General features: G+C 43.1%; 1 protein-coding gene across 1 annotated transcript in view; it reads right to left on the bottom strand.

Annotated features, from left to right (window-relative positions):
- Positions 1-792: 792 nt before the first annotated feature.
- Positions 793-20,634, bottom strand: part of LOC124722482 (orphan steroid hormone receptor 2-like) — a 108,551-nt gene continuing 88,709 nt past the window's right edge. The window contains exon 11 of the mRNA XM_047247638.1: positions 793-984. Within this exon, the coding sequence (XP_047103594.1) occupies positions 905-984 (80 nt within the window). The 3' untranslated portion in view covers positions 793-904. The remainder of the gene's footprint in view (positions 985-20,634) is intronic.

Raw genomic sequence — 20,634 nt, 5'->3', positions numbered from 1 at the left:
TGATTAACGGCTGCAAAAAATTTAATCAACGAGTTTAGTTCATAGGAACCATTGGTTGTGCTCAATAGCCTGGTTGTAATTGTACTAGGCACCATGGCCATCTGTATGCAAACAAACCTAGCAATGAGCAGGGTTCAATTTATAACAAAACTGCTTTCCTTGTCTCACCTTACCTACATATTCAACAAGAATCTCAACGTTTCTCCCTTCCTCGGCAATCCCTGTCCATCCGTCCTACCCATTTTTTATATTAAACATACTGCTGCTGTAATAAGAGATGATGATATTCTCCTAATGCAGGAGCAGATCCAACTTTTAATTAATTACCCTACCTATTTAGAATGTCACAATTCCTTGTTACCATTTTACAACTTTATTACTGAAAGATGGCAAACTACTATATATAATATTTTTAATATTTCATATGTTTGTTTATTTTTTTTTAATTCCTGCACGACTCGGTGTAATATGTAAGTTGAAAACTTCTTTTCTCTCCGTCTCTCATTATAAAAACAATTTCACGTAAAATAAGTAAAAAATAAATTAGGCAAGATCATAACAATAACTATTAAACAAGTTTCTGAAATTATATATCACAGAAATTACTTAAAAGCACGGAACACACACAGAACGTCCTAGTGATAAAATAATGAAATTTAACAAATTAACAAAATAACATTGCAACAATTAAGGGGCTATAAACACAGTTTAAAACTGCAGCTAGTTCATTAACTGGTTAAGTATCTTACAACTGCATGTAATACACGAAATATGAGGACAATCTTTCTCCCCTCACAAGCATTTTTAATAAAATATTTTCTGTAAAGCTACAGAAATGTACAAAATTTGCAAAAAAAATAGTGTAATCATTTCCTGCTTATTAGAATTTTCATATGAAAATACATTATGATAACTCTTCTTCGCTATCTTCCACTTTGAACAGCCTTCTTCCAAATTCACCAACATTCATATCATTTCCTGAAACTAAAAAAATAGAATATGCATAGAAATATGTATGTGACTAGTTACGTTTCAATAGATTTAAAAACAACAGTACAGTAGCAGATGATATAAGATTAAAATTCATCACACTATAGCAAAAGTGCCACACCAAAAAGTATTTCATTATAGCATATTATTATTATTATTATTATTATTATTATTATTATTATTATTTACTTTCCTTCTGCAGAAGAGAAATGAGAAGGGTGCCAAAGGGAATGAGTTCATGAGTGGAGGTGGAGACAGAATAGAAAGAAATATAAAACAGCAAATTACGGAGAAAAATTAATGTTTCTGATAAAGCAGAATTCAATTTTTGTCACAGGCTAACAGAATCAACAAATCTCAGTTTTATTATATTCATACTGACTAACGTATACATGATGTCCCTGGCCTACTGTAACTGCCCTTTTTCTAGAAAACAGTATGTCTGATAATTCTGGTAAATTATGTTTTATTAATGGAATTAAATTTACTGAAATGAAAAGAATGAAATCAGTCAGAATGATAACAATGAAATGCAATGACACAATCTGATACCATTGATATTTGCTCCCATAGACCCTGTGGGAGAAAAACTTCTGGGTGTAGAATTTGGAAATAAAAGAAGGGCAACATCAGTGACACAGGAAACAAACTGCTTCTGGAGGAATATGTATTTTTCTGATAAGCAAGAGATCAAGTTTTGGATCGTAGCTTGTCACACATTCTCATCTGTCATGACTAATTAATTATGGTTTGGGCAAAACATTACAGAGAAAATGAATGATGTGTCTTCCAAGTGCCCATAATCTATTGGAAACTGGAAGAAATGAGATCCTCTTTAAAATTTGAAATGAAGAAAAAGGTACAAAAGTACATTAGCATTGTTGAATAGAGGAGGGGGGACATTTTTTGTCAGATTAGTTTTGAAGTACGATGTACTGATTCAATAGTATTATTAACAAATCTACTTAGGCCTGACACGCTGAGCAATGATTAAAGAAATAAACACAGATTCTACAGGTAAGAAAAGTATAAAACTGCTTCTTTACGGTGGGATGAGGAAGCACATTTTGTTAGATACCAATGTCTAACAGATGTACCTTCTTTCCAATAGACTAGTTAAATAATTATGGGTGTTAAACTGAGTACAATCTTTCATTTGTAAAATATTACAAAGCAAGTAATTAGCTAGTTTGGTTATGGTTTCCATTATCATTTTACTTGGTGGCGAGACATACTTCAAACAAAATTTTTCTGGTCCATGCCAAGAGACATATCACCACATCTAACTCATCTTTATTAATTGTTGTGCAGCTGCAACAAAGACACCATGTACTAACAGCGGCCTAGATAGATAGATCTAATTCAGAAAGTACGTCAAATGCTGCTAGCTATAGAGATCCAAAGTACACTGTTCACATCTGCAACAAAATGCATCTCTTGCAGTAAACTGCAGACAGGTAAATGTGTCCTTTTGCAATAATTTCTGCAGAAGAGGGTTATTGCTCACTTAAAAAAAATCTTGACTTTTTTTCTAGAATACCAAAAAATGAATTTATTTTAAGTAAGTGCACGAAAACTTTTACTGTCAGTAAAACAATAAAATTCAATTTTTAATACTATTCCTTATCCCAAAAAATTCACATCTCTCTGTTTCAGCATTGTTCACAACCCATCAGCAGTAGGAAGACTGCTTTGATAACACCAGTGATTCAGCACACTATACAACACTTTTCTGACAAAGAATGTTGTTTTGAGAGGATTATTCAACAATACTATTTATGTACCTTCACATGAGCAATTCCACAGTTAACCTCATTTCCTGCAGTCTCCAGTAAATTCCACACAATTTGAGCTATGCCATTTAATTCATCCTTAATGGTTCATCTAAGGTAGGTAGGTAGGTAGGTAGTGTAGGTGTAGGGGTGTGTGTGTGTGTGTGTGTGTGTGTGTGTGTGTGTGTGTGTGTGTGAAGCAGGATTTTTGACAAGCGGTATATAACAAAGGGGAGAGTATACTGCAATGTGGTCAATAATCTTAGTTTTTTTATTTATTTACTTATTTTCATTTACGCAGCTACTGAAGCAACTATTCTATTAATGGAGCTAAGCAATTAAAAACAAATCGACAGACTGTGGAAAGAAGCGTATAGTGACACGACACTTGCAACGGTTTGCTTAGTAAGCTTTCCACAACAACAAATGGGGGAATGTACTAAATATCAAGTCTAAGCCCGCTAGCATAATGCAAGTTGTGCTCCAGTACCAGTACCTATCATTTATGCAGTAAAGTGGGCAATGATGCCCTGTAATATCAGTTTTACCTTCTATTTACCAAATAATTTGGGTGAGTTACATTTTGCTGCCTGCCCGGTTAGCTGAGCGGTCTAACGCGCTGCTTTCCAGGTGGGAAGGCATGCCGGTCCCTGGCACGGATCCGCCCGGCAGATTAGTGTTGAAATCTGTTGTGCCAGCCAGTCTGTGGATGGTTTTTAAGGCGGTTTTCCATCTGCCTCGGCGGATCCAGGCTGGCTCCCCTTATTCCGCCTTGGTTACACTATGTCGGTGATTGCTGCACAAACACTATCTCCACGTACGCATACACCATAATTACACTCTACCACGCAAACATCGGGGTTACACTTATCTGGTGTGTGACATTCCCAGGGGGTGGGAGGGGAGGGGGAGGGGGGGGGGGGGCAGGGTGTCCACTGGAGTTCGAACAGCACAATAACCCTGAGTTTCTGAGTTTGGTGTAGGGTGGTGGAGGGTGAGTGGACTGCTGTAGCCTGTTGTGGGGTTGTGAACCACTGAGGGCTATGGTGGGGATGAAGCCTCTCTGTCGTTTCTAGGTCCTGCGTTCCATACAATACAATGCAATACACTTCACTAATCAATCCAAGTTACTCCCAACTTATAAGAAACAGATTTTGAAAAATTATGTCAGGCTTATATCGCTGATATCAATTTATTGTAGATTTATGTAACATGTTTTATGCTCACACATTATGATTTTTTTGGAGAACAAAAATTTTTCCTATAAAAACCAACATAGATTCAATAAATGGAGCTCTTGTGAAATGTTTCTGACTCTTTTTGTACAAGAGATCCAGGGCACCATAAACAACTGCACCCAGATTAATACAGTGTTCACCGACTTTCAGAAAGCATCTGATAAAGTTCCATACTGTTGTTTAGTGAAAAAATTACAAGCTGTCATGTATCGAACATACTGTGGCTAGATTATGGATTTCTTAGCAGATACAACTCGGTCCCTTATACTTAACAGGATGAAATCGACACTGGGAGTTCACTCCAAACATTAATAAATGTAACGTTTTGCACATAAAATGACCAAGCTATCTATTAACGTTTTATTAAATTATTGGTGACAAACCACTGGAAATACACCACCTGACAAAAAATGTTAAGAAGGCATGGTTAGGTGTCAATGTAACTTTGTATACTTACATACTGTCAGCAGGCATGGAAGTAATTTGAGCTGCAATTCTCTGTGACAGCTAAAATGGCCACCAGAGTCCATTAGTACTGTTCCCGTTCAGTGCTGTTACCAGATCTGGTGGGATATACAAGGGGGCATGAACAGCATTACATGTGATTACTGTGAAGGACTTAGCGACATCATGTGCTTTTGTGAAACTGCGTTTAAAAGCACCTGATAGGATTTGAAAAGGGCCTCATTGTGGATCTCCATTTTCCTGTCTGGTCAAATTGTGCAATACCAAGATTTGTGAGGAATTCGGATACGATGTTTGCCCAATGTTTGACTGCATGGGAATGTGAAGGCAAGGATACTCTTCGCCAATGTTCTAGTAAACAACATCTGAACACCAAAAAGGAGGATAGTGGTATTGTGCACCAAGCCTATCGTAACCCTACATATCTGCAAATGTCATTCAGGAAATATTAATCAACTACCTGCAACATTGTGTCATCCTGCACCACTGAGAGACTAGAGATCACAAATGGAGGAAGTACGAGTTTAACATCGAGGATTGCGAACTTTAGAAATCAAGGCTCCACTGCTACATCGGTGCGATATTGGCTTCCTTTCTTCCCACTACAGTTTTGTATGATGAGTCTGAGAAAGGTGTCACTGCAATTGCTTCCTATTCATTGTTTCATTCTCTCTTACTGAAATGTGCAGGACAGTAAGGCTAGTCATGATTTAGTACAGAACCTGACTGCAGGATTGCACTATTTGCATATTCTTTCAGTAATCGCAATTTGTGTCCATGGACCAATAGTGAGTTATGTAGCTTATCATTCATTTCCGTGACTTTTTCGAGAACTGGTGTAAATTCAGTTTAATAACTTATCACCATTTAGATAATACACTTCATCCTCAATGTCCTGCTTTCTTGTACTGTCATCACAGAATCGGTGGTGTGTGAGTCTACATGTAACTGTTAGGCATGCGCGCTCGCACTCGCGCACACTCTCACGCGGGGCATCATCTCCAAACTCCAGGGGTAGCGAGTCAGGGAGATTACAAGTCCAGCGCAGGGTGCCTAGATTTGAACAGTCCAGCAAAATGTGGACCACTGTCAAACACGAGCCACACCGACAGTGGGGTGGGTCCTCGCGATGGATATGACCATGGGTCAGCCTTGTATGGCTGATGCAGAGCCGGCAAAGGACAGTAGAGTCCTGCATGGAGGACCCCCACAAAACAGCCATCCCCACAATGAGAGCAGTTCAGTACGCCCCACACAAGTATAAGCAAAGCCCACACGACCACAACCATCAAGCCATCAGTGTAGATGACTCCTGGACCTACGGATGTGCGAAGGATCAAGAAAAATTAGTGGCGGAGGACCTCGGGATGAACAAGTCTTTTGGACCTTGTGATAGATCAAGACAAAGCTGCGGTTGAGGGATGCACCACAGATGTGTACAGGAGTGGGTCCACAGGAGAGGTGGAAGAGGAAACAACTGAAGTTCAGAGAGTATAAACAAGATGTGGATTGCGATCGTAATTCCTGATTGTGGTCGCCGTTGCAGGAGATGACTTACCATGTTTGGAAAGAGGTGATAGTAATTCGAATGCTTAGGGAAGCTGCAAACATGGCTAGCATAATTGCATGGTGTCTGATACGCAATGGAGGGACCCCAGCCTCCACGAATAAGCTGTTCACAGGGTCAATTCGAAAGGCTCCTGTTGCAAGTTGAACCCCAGAGTGATGTATAAGACCCAGTATCCACAATGCTGAGAGTGATGTCGAACCCTATGCCAGACTCCCATAATAAAGGCGTGATTGTATCAGGATTCTGTAAAGCTGCAGAAGGGTAGTGCGATCTGCACCCCAGCTAGTGTTACTCTGGCAGAGAAGTGTATAAAGGTGTAGCCATCACTTCCACTTAAGCTGGCAAAGATGGAAAATCCATGTCAACTGGAAATCAATGACCAGTTATACAAACTGATAAGTCTCCACGAGACTGAGTAGTTGGTCATCAAGGCAACGCTTTGGTTGTGTGTGAATGTTACAACATTGACGGAAGTGCACGATATGAGTCTTGGTGACAGAAAATCTAAGGCCATGGGTGAGGGGCCATGCCTGGGCATTTTGTATGGCGCCTTGCAGTTGACGTTCAGTGACACCAACTAGATGAGGAATAGCAGAGGCAAAAGTCATCAGCATGATACTAAGGAACCCACAGCTGCTGCCGGACCATCGATGGCAACTAGAAAGAGGGGCATTCAGTACAAAGCCCTGCAGGACCCCATTCTCCTGGATATGGGGTGTACTGTAGGAAACACCAACTTGAACCCGGATCGTACGACGTGGTAGGATGTTCTGGATGAAACCCAGGAGCGGACCCTGGAGACTCCACTCATGTAAGGTACCAAGGATGTCGTGTCATAAGCCTTTTGCAAATCAAGCAAGACAACTATAATGTGTTGATGTCAGGCAAAAGCTGTTCTGATGGCAGACTCCAGGTAAACCAGGTTATCGGTAGTGGAATGGTCATGGCAAAAACTGCCCTGGGACAGAGACAGAAGACACCAACACTCAAGGAGCCAACACAGCTGCTGGCTCACCATGCATTCAAGAAAATTACAGGGAACACTGGTGAGACTTATTGGGCAATAACTGTCTGTCTCTAAAGAATTCGTACCCCGTTTCAGTACTGGGGCAATGATGCTTTCTCGCCACTGCAATGGGAACTCAACCTCGTGCCTGATGTGGTTAAAGATGGCAAGGATATGATGCTGACAATCCACCAGTAGGTGCTTGATCATTTGGTTGTGGATGCGGTCTGGACCTGGGGCTGTATCAGGGCAGTGTGCGAGGACACTGACGAATTCTCACTTACTGTATGGAGCATTATATAGCTCCAGGTGGTGTGTAGTACAAGATAATTGTTTTAATTTCAACCATTGTTTTAGGACACAAAAGGCAGGTTAATTCTCAGATGCTGATGCTTGAGAGTAGTGCAGAACAAAACATTCAACAACAGTGTCTGGTGAGTGTAGACAGTGCCATTCAAGGTAATACCAGGTACACCTGCAGGTATCTGGTATCTATAGACATGTCTGATCTTAGCCCAAACCTGTGAAGGAGAGGTACATGCTCCAATGGTTGAAACATACTGTTCCCAACATTCTCACTTCAGTCTCTTTATAAAGTGGCAGACCCGGGCACAGAGCTGCTTAAAGGCAATGAGATGCTCCATCGGTAAGTGCCGCTTATGAAGTTGGAGAACCTGCCTATGATCTTGAACGTCCTTTGTGTTTCAAAGACCACCAAGGAACTGTCTTCCATCACGGCGGGCACAAGGAAGAGGGGATCCCTAAATCATTTGCCAAAAGAATTGCTGTAGTTATATTCTGGACTACATCATTGATATCTCCGAGTGGCAGGGAGCTAAGGTCGACAGCAGAGGTGAAAGCATACCTGTCAGTACTGTTGAGAGCCCTTCTGGGCAGGCGTCCAGGGGAGTAACACTGAGGGAGGTACAGGAACATTGAGAAGTGGTCACTACCACACATGTCACCATGGACCCTCTAGGCATGGATGGGAGAAGACAAAGACTGCAAATGGAAATGTCTATGGCCGAGAAGGTTGTGTGTGCCACACTGAAGTGTGCTGGGGGTACCAGTATTCAAGAGGCAAAAGTCAAGTTGGGCCAATATAGTTTCGAGGTCTTTACCATGGCCAATGACCACTGTTCCACCCCACAAAGGTTTACTGATGTTGAAATCACCCAATTTTGGAAAGGTGGAGGAGCTGAGAAACCAGTGCAAATAGTATGTTCTGAGACACTTCACCACTGACAGGGAGGTAAATATTGCAGATGGTAATATCCTGAAATGCTCTTATCCAAACAGCAACAGTCTCCAAAGGTGTATTAATAAGCACGAGTTTGCTATACAGACTGTCTAGAACACATTTGCAAACTCCTGACAACCTGTCATACACAGCATGATTCTTATAATATCCCCAGTATCCACAAAGGCATTGGGTCTGCCTTGCTGGAAACCAAGTCTCCTGGACAGCAATGCGGAAGCCAGGTGATGTGCTCAACATATGTCATAGCTCAGCCAAGTGGTGGAAAAATTGCCACAATTCCGCTGGAGAAAAATGTCAACGTACAGTGAGGCCATGAAGTGACCAAGGGGGCAGGTTATTCCTTAGGGTTACTTGCTGCCACTGGTTGAGGGGTTATGGCATCAATATACATAGGTTTTGGGTCCTGTTGTGTCTCAGGGGTCACTAGAATCTCTACCTCGGCCTCAGGAGTGGAACAGGTAGGATTTGGTGGCATGGGGGTCACCAGAATGGCCTTCTTCTTGGAGGACTTTTTCTTGCCTTTACTCTCCTAAGAGGATTTTGATGATTGTGTGAGCTTCTCTGAATGAGTTTCGGGTAAAGAGCATGATCACAAAGCCCTGTGACCAGCAGCCTGGTTTTAGGGCACAAAACTGCTACGGTCATAAGCACCCATTCTGTGGCTTAGTGAAGGGTAAAAAACCGAAATTTAAATCAGCAGGAATGGGAGCAAAACTCAAGGAGGGACTCAAAAAATTGGAGGAAATTTCAGGAAATTGCTATTGAAGGGGGGTGGTTTTCCCTGAAAAGGGCGTCAAATGACTGATGTCATCTCACTTAACACTGATAAAGTCAAGGACGCGACCTGCTGGGCATGTGTCATCTGCTAAAAGGGGAGATATCTCAGGCGACAGTGTAAACAGGTGCATAGCAGATTAAAACAGGGGCACTGAAGTAGGAAGTGTCTAACCGTCCACAGTTGAGAGCAGTGGGACAAAGCGGGGGAGGATCGCCACTTACAAGATGTCGATGGCCAAAAAGACAGAGCCCAATTCGGAGTCTAGTTAAAATTACCCCCATCTGCGACAAGGCCGGAAGGAAGAGGTCCAAGCACAGGGAAGAGGTTTTATGTTAAGTATTTATTATCAGGAAGTGATGACCAATGTGTGTGCCATAACAGAGCAACACTACGACATAAAACGCTCTGTAGTTTGGCAAAGGGAAACATGCAAGCCGCGGGCCAAGGAAGAGAGACTGCAGCCTTTGCCGCTACATTGGTTGCTTTGTTTCCGCAGATACCAACATGTCCTAAGACCCAGCGGAATGCCACAGAGATGCCCCCCAAGATGAGCATGTGGAGGCAGTCCTGAATCCGATGGACCAGATGGTGGACAGGATAAAGAGTTTGGAGGTTGAGAAGAGAGCTTAGCGAATCCGCGCATATAATATACTGAATCCGTTTATGGCGATGGATGTATTGGACAGCCTGGAGAACAGTGTAAAGCTCCACAGTAAGAACCGAACTCGGGTCGGGAATCTGAAATCTAATTGGGGTGTCGCCAACAATATAGGCACTCCCAACACCAAAGGCGGTCTTTGAGCCGTCAGTGTAAATAAATGTGGCATCCTCCATTTGTGCGCATAGAGCAGCAAATGCCTTGGGAAGCTGACAAAGGTCACAGAGAAGGCATGTCCGGGAGCGAAGCCAAGGTGGCGCCGTACCCCATTTGTCAAGAAAGTTTTAGGAACTTGGAAGGAAAGGGAACGTAGCAGTTGATGGAAGTGGACTCCCAGTGGCAGCAGAGAGGAAGGGTGCCCCGCATACCCTAAATCCAAGGAGGTGTAAGAAAAAAGGGCATGGGTCGGATAAGCAGGCAGGGAAGACAGATGACTAGCATAATGACTCACAAGGACAGTTCGCCGATTGGACAGTAGAGGTTCAGCAGTCTCGGTGTAAAGGCTCTCCACGGGCCTGGTGTAAAAAGCTCCAGACGCTAAACGCAGTCCACAGTGATGGACAAAGTCTAGATACCAAAGAACAGATGGCCGTGCAGAGGAGTAAACTATGCTTTCATAGGACAATTTCGAGTGCGCGAAGGTGCAAGATAGGCAGAGGAGGACCACTCGGTCCGCTCCCCAGGAGGTACCATGCAGAACACGTGGGGCGTTGAGGAATCGCAGACAGCGAGCTGAAAGATATGAAATGTGGGAAGACCAGCACAGTTTTCTGTCAAACGTAAGTCCCAAGAATTTGGTGACATCCGCAAACGGAAGGTCAACAGGGCCTAGATGTACGGAAGGCAGATAAAACTTCGTATGACACCAAAAATTTACATAAACGGACTTAACTGGAAGCTTGGGAGCGGGGAGGGGGGGGGGGAGGGGGGAGGTACATGGTATTGAAAGTTCCACGGCTGTAAGAATAACTTCCATAACACATGAGTGGCCTGATGGTCAATGCTAGTAAATTGACGGTCATCAAATGTTGCTAGAGAGGAGGAAGTGTCCAATCAGCTTGGGAAAACTGCCAGCATCCTGGGCACATAGATGGCAGTTGTGGCTGTAATTGATGGACACAGGGAAAATGGTCAATCAAGTGTGTATCAGCAAACCATTCAAAGTGCTGAACTAGGTGAACAGCACCACTGGAAAGGTCCAAATGAGAGTAGAATGATGTAGAGCCAGACAAAAATGTGGGTTACCAGGTGTTGAGGCGAACCAGATCCGCTTGGTGGAAGAGGTCAATCAATAGGGGGCCCTCTCAGACAAGGACACCTAGATCCCCAAAGCGGGTGATGGGCGTTCAAGTCCCCAACCAACAAAAAGGGGTGTGGGAGCTGACCAAGGAGATGAAGGAGATCGGTTCTTGCCATTGGTGTGGACGATGGAATGTATATGATACAAAGACAGAGGATGTATCTAGAAAGGGAAAGACATATAGTGACAGCTTGAAAGGAACTGTGTAAGGGGATTGGGTGATAATGGATAGTATAATGAAAAAGAATATTAAGTGCCCCATGTGCCGGAGCACCATCAACCAAGCCGGACTCATTGGGAATGAGGGAAGACAAAGTTATCATGGGGACATAGCTTTGCTTTCTGAAGACAGAAGATGACCGGAGAGTAGGATCATAAGAGGATCGACAATTCATCCTGACTGGAGCGAATTCTGCGGGTATTCCAATGGATAACTGACATAGGTTGGACAGAAAAGGGGAAAATCTCACCACGGTTGCCGTCAGCTCAATGACCGCTGATAGCCAGTGGCCGACAGTGTGGAACGTCATTCAGCCGGAGGCAGAAGATCCTGACCCATAGATTGTTCGGGGGGGGGGGGGGGGGTGACAGGGTGGGGGTGGGGGGAGGAGGGTTAGCTCCTGTTGCCAGTGATCGGCTAGGTCATTGGCTGCCAGTGGTGCATCTCTGACATTGAAGGTGGCCGAGGGCAGCTACTGCTGGGTGGTGCTGCAGAACGGACACACCGTGGTGGAGAAGGAGAGGAACTTTGTTTCTTATGAGTCTCCTTGGAAGCAGGATGTTGAGATGAGGGAGCAGTCAATGGTTGTGAGGTCTGGGTACGTAAAAAAATCTTCACGGGTAGGCTCTTTTTTGGAAGTCTGGGTGTCTGATTTTGGGGCCCGTGATGTAGCAGGAGCTGATGAATGTTGAGCCTTAGAAAGGGCAGGTGATAGTGGGGAAGTTGAACGATCTTTGGGCTGGCTGATTTGACAACCGTGGCGCTAAAGGTGAGATTGTAAGTCTGCGTGGCTACCTCCTTAGTAGGTCAAGGACAATGCTATATTTACCCGCTGGTAGCACAGTGGGCTACCTACTGGTGAATAACTTATGAGCAGCAAAAGTAGACGTCATTTCCTTCATTCGGATTTCCTCAATAACTCTATCATCTTTAAAAATAGGGTAATCTCTAGAGCAAGCAGCGTGGTCACCCATACAGTTGATGGACAATCACCCTCAAGGGCATCCCTGCCACACGTAAAGCATTTGGCCATATTGGAACACAGCTGGCTGGTATGATTAAATTGTTGACATTGATAGCAACGCGTAGGGTTGGGGATGTAAGGGCAAACTGAAATCATCCCATATTCCGTTTTAATGTTCGATGGAAGTTGAACTCTGTCAAACATCAAGAAGAGAGTGCCAGTCGGTACCACTTCTTTCCTTTTCAACCCTTTTCATGAATCAATGTTCAGCCATTACAACCTGATCAGACAGGTAATTTTGAATATCCTCATTGGATAATCCATCGAGTGATCTTGCGTAAACCAGCCTGTGCAATCAATTTAAAGTAAGGTGTGCTTCCACGTAGGCAGGGAAGGTGTGTAGCAGTAAGCAATTTACGTACCTGGAGGGCACTGTCTGTTTCTAACAACAAGGTGCCATTTCATAACCGGGAACAAGACTTTACAGAACCTGCTATTGCATCGACACCTTTCTGAATAATGAAAGGGCTGTCTGTAGAGATGTCTTGGCCTTTTTTCAGACCAAGAGACAACTAGGAACTTTGGCACTGACAGAAGAATTGTCCGTGGCTGAAACTCATCTAGATTCCTCTTGTGGGCAGAAATTGTAGAAGTAGAAGAAACCACAGCAAAAGGATCCCCCATGATTACTGGCATCTCCGATGGCGCACTCCTTCCTAGTGGGGTCCCTCTCTGAGGGCACTCACACCTTAGGTGTTTGTCCACACCTCAGGTCACACCTCCTGAGAAATGGGTGGAGGGACCAATCAGCACGTTCTAAAGGTACCAGCTCAGGTAAATCACCCCCCCCCCCCCTGCGCCTGGCCTTTACCAGGGGGTACGTATGTGTCCTATTTGTCTATGCGGGGCAGGGAATTACACGTTACCCTGTCACTGGTAAGACATGGGTTGGCCTTCAGACACGCACAGGGAGGAAAGAAAGAGAAAGGAAGAAACAAAGAAAGGGAAAGAAGAGAAAAATTCTCAAATGCTGCAATGGAGAAGAAAGTAAAAAGAAGGACAAATTAAGGGCAGAGACTTTCCATTAGAGATATAAAAGAAGAGAAACCATGTCTTACATTCACAAGCACCAGTCTCCGGTCCTAAGCACACAACATACACCCAAAGAGAAGGGGAGGTGTGGGGTGAGGGGGGGGGGGGGGTGAAGGATGGAGGACAGGGAGGGATGTGAAAAGGTAAGGTGTACACTCTGGAAAGGAAAAGGGAGCTGCACTAGCTCGGGATCCCGTGCTCACCATGCACATATCCACGAAAGAGTTGTGGACCCCCTGGGGGTGCACAGGGAGTGTTTGCATGCAGCATTTGTCCACAATCTCTACAGATGGGGCTAGCGTTGTGACGAGAAGACATGTGCCCCAATTTCAAGCACTTGAAGCCCTGGATAAGGGGGAAGGGGGGTGGCCCAACATGCGGTTTCACATAGCATTGGTATACCATTACTACCAAGTCGCATACCGGCCATAAAAGCCAAGATGAAGGCACCAATAGCAACCCTATTGTCCTTGATGACAATGAATTCCCATACTACTTGACAGAGTGTAGGGGAGCGATGCGGGAGACCCGGACCGCCGTACTAGGCAAGGTCCTAGTGGGGGTGGTTTGCCATTGCCTTCCTCCAACCATAATGGGGATGAATGATGATGATGATGATGATGATGATGACACAACACCCAGTCATCTCGAGGCAGGTGAAAACCCCTGACCCTGCCGGGGATTGAACCCGGGACCCCGTGCTTGGGAATTGAGTACTCTACCGCGGGACCATGAGCTAGACCCCCTATGTACACAATGGACAATGTGTACAGTCCCATTACTCCAAGCTGCTAGTTGGTGCATAGCTCATCACCAGATTGTAAGAGCAGGTCTCTGTGGAAAATGATGTCCTGAACTGAATTCAGACTGTTATGGAGAGTGACAGTCACTGTTATGTCATCCAGAATGTTACAAGTGAGCAGTGTCCGTAACTGGGCAGAGGATGCTATTTTTATCAGAACTGATACATTTTTAATTTTAGAGATGGCTGCCACTTTGCAAAACTTTTCATCAAAGTTCTCTACAAAGAACAAGGGCTTTGTGGCCAAGAAGGAATCACCATCAATCCTTGTACAACCCAAGTATTGTGGTGAGTACTGCTCTGCTTGCCGTCTCGCCATACGTTTCTCTCATGGTGAAGCCAGAAGGGAACATTTTAAGGTTGTATCTCTTTGTGTTCAAAGAGGACTGTTCTTTCATAGAGACTGCTGGAGCTGTGTGGCCACCAGCAGGAGATAGCTTCATCCACTTCATTTGTGGCTGATCCCCATGGTGCCACTAACTCCGAATAGGGACTCCCTCCATAGGTGTCACCCAGCCTCAGCAAGGGCTACCTTGCCACGAATACACTGCTCGGAGTCCCTGTGCCCCCGTCAAGATTAGCACATACTCCTTGGCATGCATGGGGAGTTTTCAACTCAGGTACCAATAGTGCAATCCCTCTGTGGTCAGGGGACTACTACCATGCAGGTACTTGATGACCCAACCCACAATGTGGTGGCTACTGTGCTAGGTTTTGGGAGTGTTACAGTATTAAAGGAGGGTGCACTGATGGAAACACACAAAAGTGGAACACACATCGCATTGGTCAATGTTCCTTGCACCATCCACAACTCTGGAGAGTTTTGAAAACTGGTGGCAGGTCAAACCCAACAATGGGGATCATGTGTCTTATTTGATGAAAACTTGTGGAATATGCCACAAGCGGAAACTCAAGGCCCAATCATACACCAGGTCCAAGCAGGGACGGCACCAAGAAACCCATCCGGTGGAGAGGCAGAGGGAGAAAGGGATAATGGAAATACAAGCATGCAGCAGGGAACAGAGGTGATGCTGCAAAGGCTATGATCCCGTGGTAGCCAAGTACGTACTCACAAAAGAGTTGTGAGACCCAGGGAAGGGTGGCAGTAGCAGCAATGCCCCAAGTTCTCTGTTGTACTTGTAAACTTGTTCTCCTATCTGCACAGGTAGAGTCCAATTGTATCTTACAAGATTCAAATGATGAGCTAATGATTAAATGGCCAGTGGCAGAGACAAGTTTCTGAGCACATGGAGACTGAGTTCAGAGATGACATCACTGGACTCGTTGGCAAGTTTAAGGGGAGTATAAGGAGCTCTATTGGAGACTAGCAGCAGGCGGACTAGGGAATTACTCTGTCACTTGTAGGCTGTCATTAACACCATAACACAAATGTTGTATTGTGTTCAGTGATGAACTGCAGTTCTGCACCATCCCAGACGACTACCATCAGCAAGTATGGTGGCAACCTTTGAGAGGTACAATTTTTCCAATGTTTTGGAGAGACACAGCAATGTTACTTCTGACATCATAGTGGGGCGAGCCATCGAGTATGACTTAAGATCACGGCTGTTAGTGATCGACGTAACTGTGACGGTAGAATGGCATGTCACGCACATTCTACGTCCTTGTGTGTTACTTATCATGCAACAGTTCTGTAGTACCATTTTTCACAAGGCATGTGTGTCTACAGACTGTGTGATATGGAGGTACTTCTGTTGCCAACAAAATCCCTGATCCACCCCCAATAGCTTGGACAACAACTCCAACCCAGTGCCAATATACACGATATCAAGGACCAGTTACAATGGTTGAGAGTCGGCTTGCCTAAGGAGAGGGTACAATGGCTTTGTGACACTCTTCTCAACAGTGTCTGTGCATTCATCCAGGCCAGAGAGGGCGAAACATTGTACTGGTAAGTGGGCTCATTCTGCTACGTTTCTTGGATATTTGACTATGTTATAATCACTACATTGACTCTACATACCATCTCTACGTCGTAGATGTACCATACTGCTATTGCACACCTTGAAAATGAGTTTCTCCTATCAGTGTTTGTAATGGCACGTGTAAACTGACAGTTGTTGGCAATGTGCCACCACCAAATGTCAGTTCCACTATGAGTCCTTCACTTTGCAGTTGACTGTGCACTGTTTCGAAACTTTCTGGTTGGCAAACTGTGACTATAAACCAAAACCTTGACCTGGGGATAATGTTTGTATTGATTGAGCTATCTAGGCGTGACTCACCATCCACTCACAGTTTCACTTTTGGCAATACCTCATTCCTACCTTCCACACACTACAGATGTATAATTGCATTCCTTGTATGACAAACACTCATGCAAGAAGAGACGTTTTGGAGAACAGTTAGCCACAACCTTGAGGATTATTCCCAGGACGAATCTTTCACTCTGCAGTGGAGTATGCAGTCCTTTGAAGCTTCATGGTGTGCACACTGCTGCAGAATGAATGACTCAATCTGGAAATTTCTGTCTTGTTCCAGCTTTGGAGAACTGTCTTCTTCCACAGACATTCTGTAAATATTGTTTCCTCCACTGTTAATCACATCTGCTGAAACATCATCTCCAGGTGCTTTCCTTCATATCTCAAATGCCAACAAATGAAATGTGTTTTCCACCAAACACTTTGTCTCCCTCATTCCTGTTTCTCTAACCAAATTTCCATAACACATATTTTCAGCTTGAACACATTTACTAACTACTTTATTTAATTAAGCACATTCTGTCTGTCTGAAAGTTGCATTCTCTTTCACAGCCACCTCTCAGTCCACTTGTGATATCCCCCTTTTCCCAATTCAATAAAGTTGTTCACACCAGCAGCATCTTTTGTTATCTGTTTAAGCATCTTCTTTAAGTACTTGCCTCTCTCACTGATGTCTAAACAATTTTCATTTTTTAATATGCTGAACATGGTGTTTAATTTGATTTACTATATCTCCATATTCTTAAATTACCCCTCATGACATATATTTCCTATGTCCTGCCTGGTGAGTATCCATTTTTACTCTACGTCTTAACAGTCCACAGTCAGTAGAAACTCGAAATATTTCAACTAGTCCACCAATTCAGACACAAAAGAAATATTTTACGCAACCTGGCTAGAAACAGAGCTGATCCTTCGAAGCACATCACAACTGATAGAGGGGGATTAGTGAATCTATTAAAGGAAACGTTAGGGGAGTATTTTCGTTTGGTCAAACTAACAGACTGCCAGTACCTACTTACTTCAAGGTCAAACTGCAAAACATTTAGTTCATATGTGGAAAATGCCAAATACTTTATGAATCACAATCTACATATGTGTTCCACGTAATAAGAGGAAGCAAAGATTAATTTTGGTCTGATGGTACTCCCTCAAAGGAGGTTGCAAAAACATGGAAACTGATATGGAAAACTTAATAGCAACTTGTGCATCCACATGAAAGAGTATGCAAGGAGCCTACAAAAATGTTCAATCAGATCTTTTGACAGATGTATCGTGACACACTCATAAGTTTTGATCATATGTAATTTCAATGGAGGGATCAAAGCCTTCCATTCAGCATCTCACAGATTCATCTATTGTCGAAACTGAAGACAGCAGACAGAAATATTAAGTTCTGCTTTTAAAAATTTATTCACACAGGAGGATAATACCATATAAATGATTGACCACCATAAAGACTCACAAATGAGCATTATCAATATAAGCAAGCCTGATATTTAAAAGCAATTAAGACTATTTAAAACAAATAAGGCACCACACCCTGACAATATTCCAGTACAGAATTAACCCCTTTTCTAGCTCATATTTATAGAGAATCTCTTTTGTGGCAATGGGGAAAAAAGTGCACATGACTCCTGGTTACGAAAAGGGTAAAAGATCAGATGCACATAATTACATACCATGCATCTGTTGCAAGGCTCTAGGGCATATACTAAGCTTATGAAATTCTTTATTCATAAATGATATCTTGCAAATAGAAAATGCAGTGAATAGGTAAATCCCTTCTTCCCAGATTTCCGAAAGTTGTTAAGAAAATGTACTGTATCATCGAATACTAACCGAGATACACTCATATAGAGTAGCTACGCAGATATAATTGTTCTTCTCATGGCATAACAACTTTATGTGGGTCTTAGTCTATTCAACTAAGTTCCACCATTCTGCCCTCTCCAGTGCATTTCTCAACTGTTCTCTGACTCAGAAATTTTGTATCTTCTTCCACATTGTCTACCCACTACTTTTCTGGTTTAAACCTGTCTTCTCCCAGTTGGCCTCTATTCAAAGACCTTTCTAGTTATTCTTCCAGTATCAATCCTAAGCACTGTAGGAGTGACTCCTGGTTTGTGCCAGGCTAATCTTATGATGTTAGCTTCTTGTATGAGGTGGCCCAACTCAAAATTCTTTCTAGATTCCCAGGAACCATTGCTATCCTGAACTACCCCACTGATCTTGCAGAACTCTGTATTCAAATATCTTGAGCTGCTGCTTGTCAGTATTCTTTATTGTCAATGTTTTACATCCATTAGGTTACAATTGGTCAGGACCCTACATATTTGCAATTTAAACTGTTTATGTAATAACCTGCATTTCGACAGCTGACATCCCTTTCACAACAAAAAAATCCCTACCATACTGCATGGCCACCTGTGGATGGTGTGCCTCAGTAACAAGAACTCCCTCACATAGTACGCTGTGGGTCTCATCCAGCCCTTAAGAGACAGGAACTATGGCCCAGACCTAGTCTGCAAACATCTCCTGTGCCATTTCCCTCACACCCCCAAGAACCAGCTACAAAGGAATGCCCCCTTCTATTACCCAGTACCACTCTGCACAGGAACGACTGGACCACATCTTTCGCCAGGGCTTTGATTACCTATCATCATGCCCTGAAATGATGGACATCCTATCTGAGATCCTTCCCACTGAAGTGGTGTTCCACCATCCAACCTCCCCAACATCCTAGTCCATCCCTACACCACTCCCAACTCCAAACCCTTGCCACAAGGACATATCCCTGTGGAAGACCCAGGTGCAAGACCTGCCCAATCCACCCACCCAACATTTCTTATTCCAACTGTCACAGGTTTATCCTACCCCATTAGGGGCAATGCCATCTGTGAAAGCAGCCATGCCATTCACGAGCTCTGCTGCAATCATTGCACAGCTTTTTATATTGGTGGACTACCAAACAGCTGTCCACCAGGATGAATGGCCCCCGCCAAACTGTGGCCAAGAGCAAAGTAAACCACCCTTTGGCACAACATGCAGCTGAACGTAACTTCTACATCTACATCAATACTCTGCAACTCACATTTAAGTGCCTGGTAGAGGGTTCATCGAACCACCTTCACAATTCTCTATTATCCTAATCTCGTATAGCGTGTGGAAAGAACGAACACCTGTCTTTCTGTATGAGCTATGATTTCCCTTATTTCATCACGGTGATCATTTCTCCCTATGTAGACCGGTGCCAACAAAATATTTTTGCATTTTTGCAAGTTGGTGATTGGAATTTCGTGAGAAGATTCCGCTGCAACGAAAAACACCTTTGTTTTAATGATTTCCATCCCAAATCCTGTATCGTTTCAGTAGTTGCAGAAATGTACAAAATAATAATAATAATAACAATAATAATATCAGACCGGTGAATATTACACTAACAGAATTCAGTATGTTATACCTATGCAGAATGTTGAAAAAAATGATGAGTGTGCCCCAAAGAAACATAACAGAGCCTCTAATGTTTTCAATATGTGTAAACAATTTACCAGGCAGGGCCAGCAACACAGTGCAATTGTTCATTAATGATGCTGTAATCTACAGGAAAGTGTTGTTGATGGGCGATGATAAGGAAATGCAAAATGATTTGGACAAAATTTCCACTACATGTAATGAACTGTAGCTTTTAAATGTGGAGAATACAACTTAATGCCTATGAGAAAGAGAAATAATCTAATTATAAGGTTAGTGTTAAACATCTTGAGCATTTCACATCGTCCAAGTATTTAGAGGTAATATTAAGAATTAATGTGAACTGGGACAATAACACAAAATCATTTTCAGGAAAGGCAAATGGAAGAAATTACATATGCTGGAAAGGTACTAGGAATGTACAGTCCATTTATAAAGGAAATTGCGTACAATATGATGGCATTCAGAGTCTTTACAAGCAGGCATTAGCATACACATGGAGTAAATTCGGAAAAATGTCACTACGAATGTAACAGGGCAGTATGCTGCTGTTCTTCGCAAATTCTACGAACATTTAACATGTGTCATTTCAGCAGTTTTACCCAAAGTTTCAAACTGACAAATTTTTCTTTTTTTGTCCTACTTCCATGTTTAAGTCCTACATTATTGTTTTGTAGTGAGATTTACCGTAATCTATGTTTCTATAACCCAGAAGTCTTTCACTTTTTCATCAGAATGTGACCACACAGGATGATTTCTTAACAATATATTCCACTTATTTATAAAACAGACCTTGCTAATTTATTTATGATTCCTTCATAA

The sequence above is a fragment of the Schistocerca piceifrons genome, chromosome X, assembly GCF_021461385.2.
Source record: "Schistocerca piceifrons isolate TAMUIC-IGC-003096 chromosome X, iqSchPice1.1, whole genome shotgun sequence".
NCBI lineage: Eukaryota > Metazoa > Arthropoda > Insecta > Orthoptera > Acrididae > Schistocerca > Schistocerca piceifrons.
This window is presented reverse-complemented; position numbering and strand designations above follow the sequence as displayed.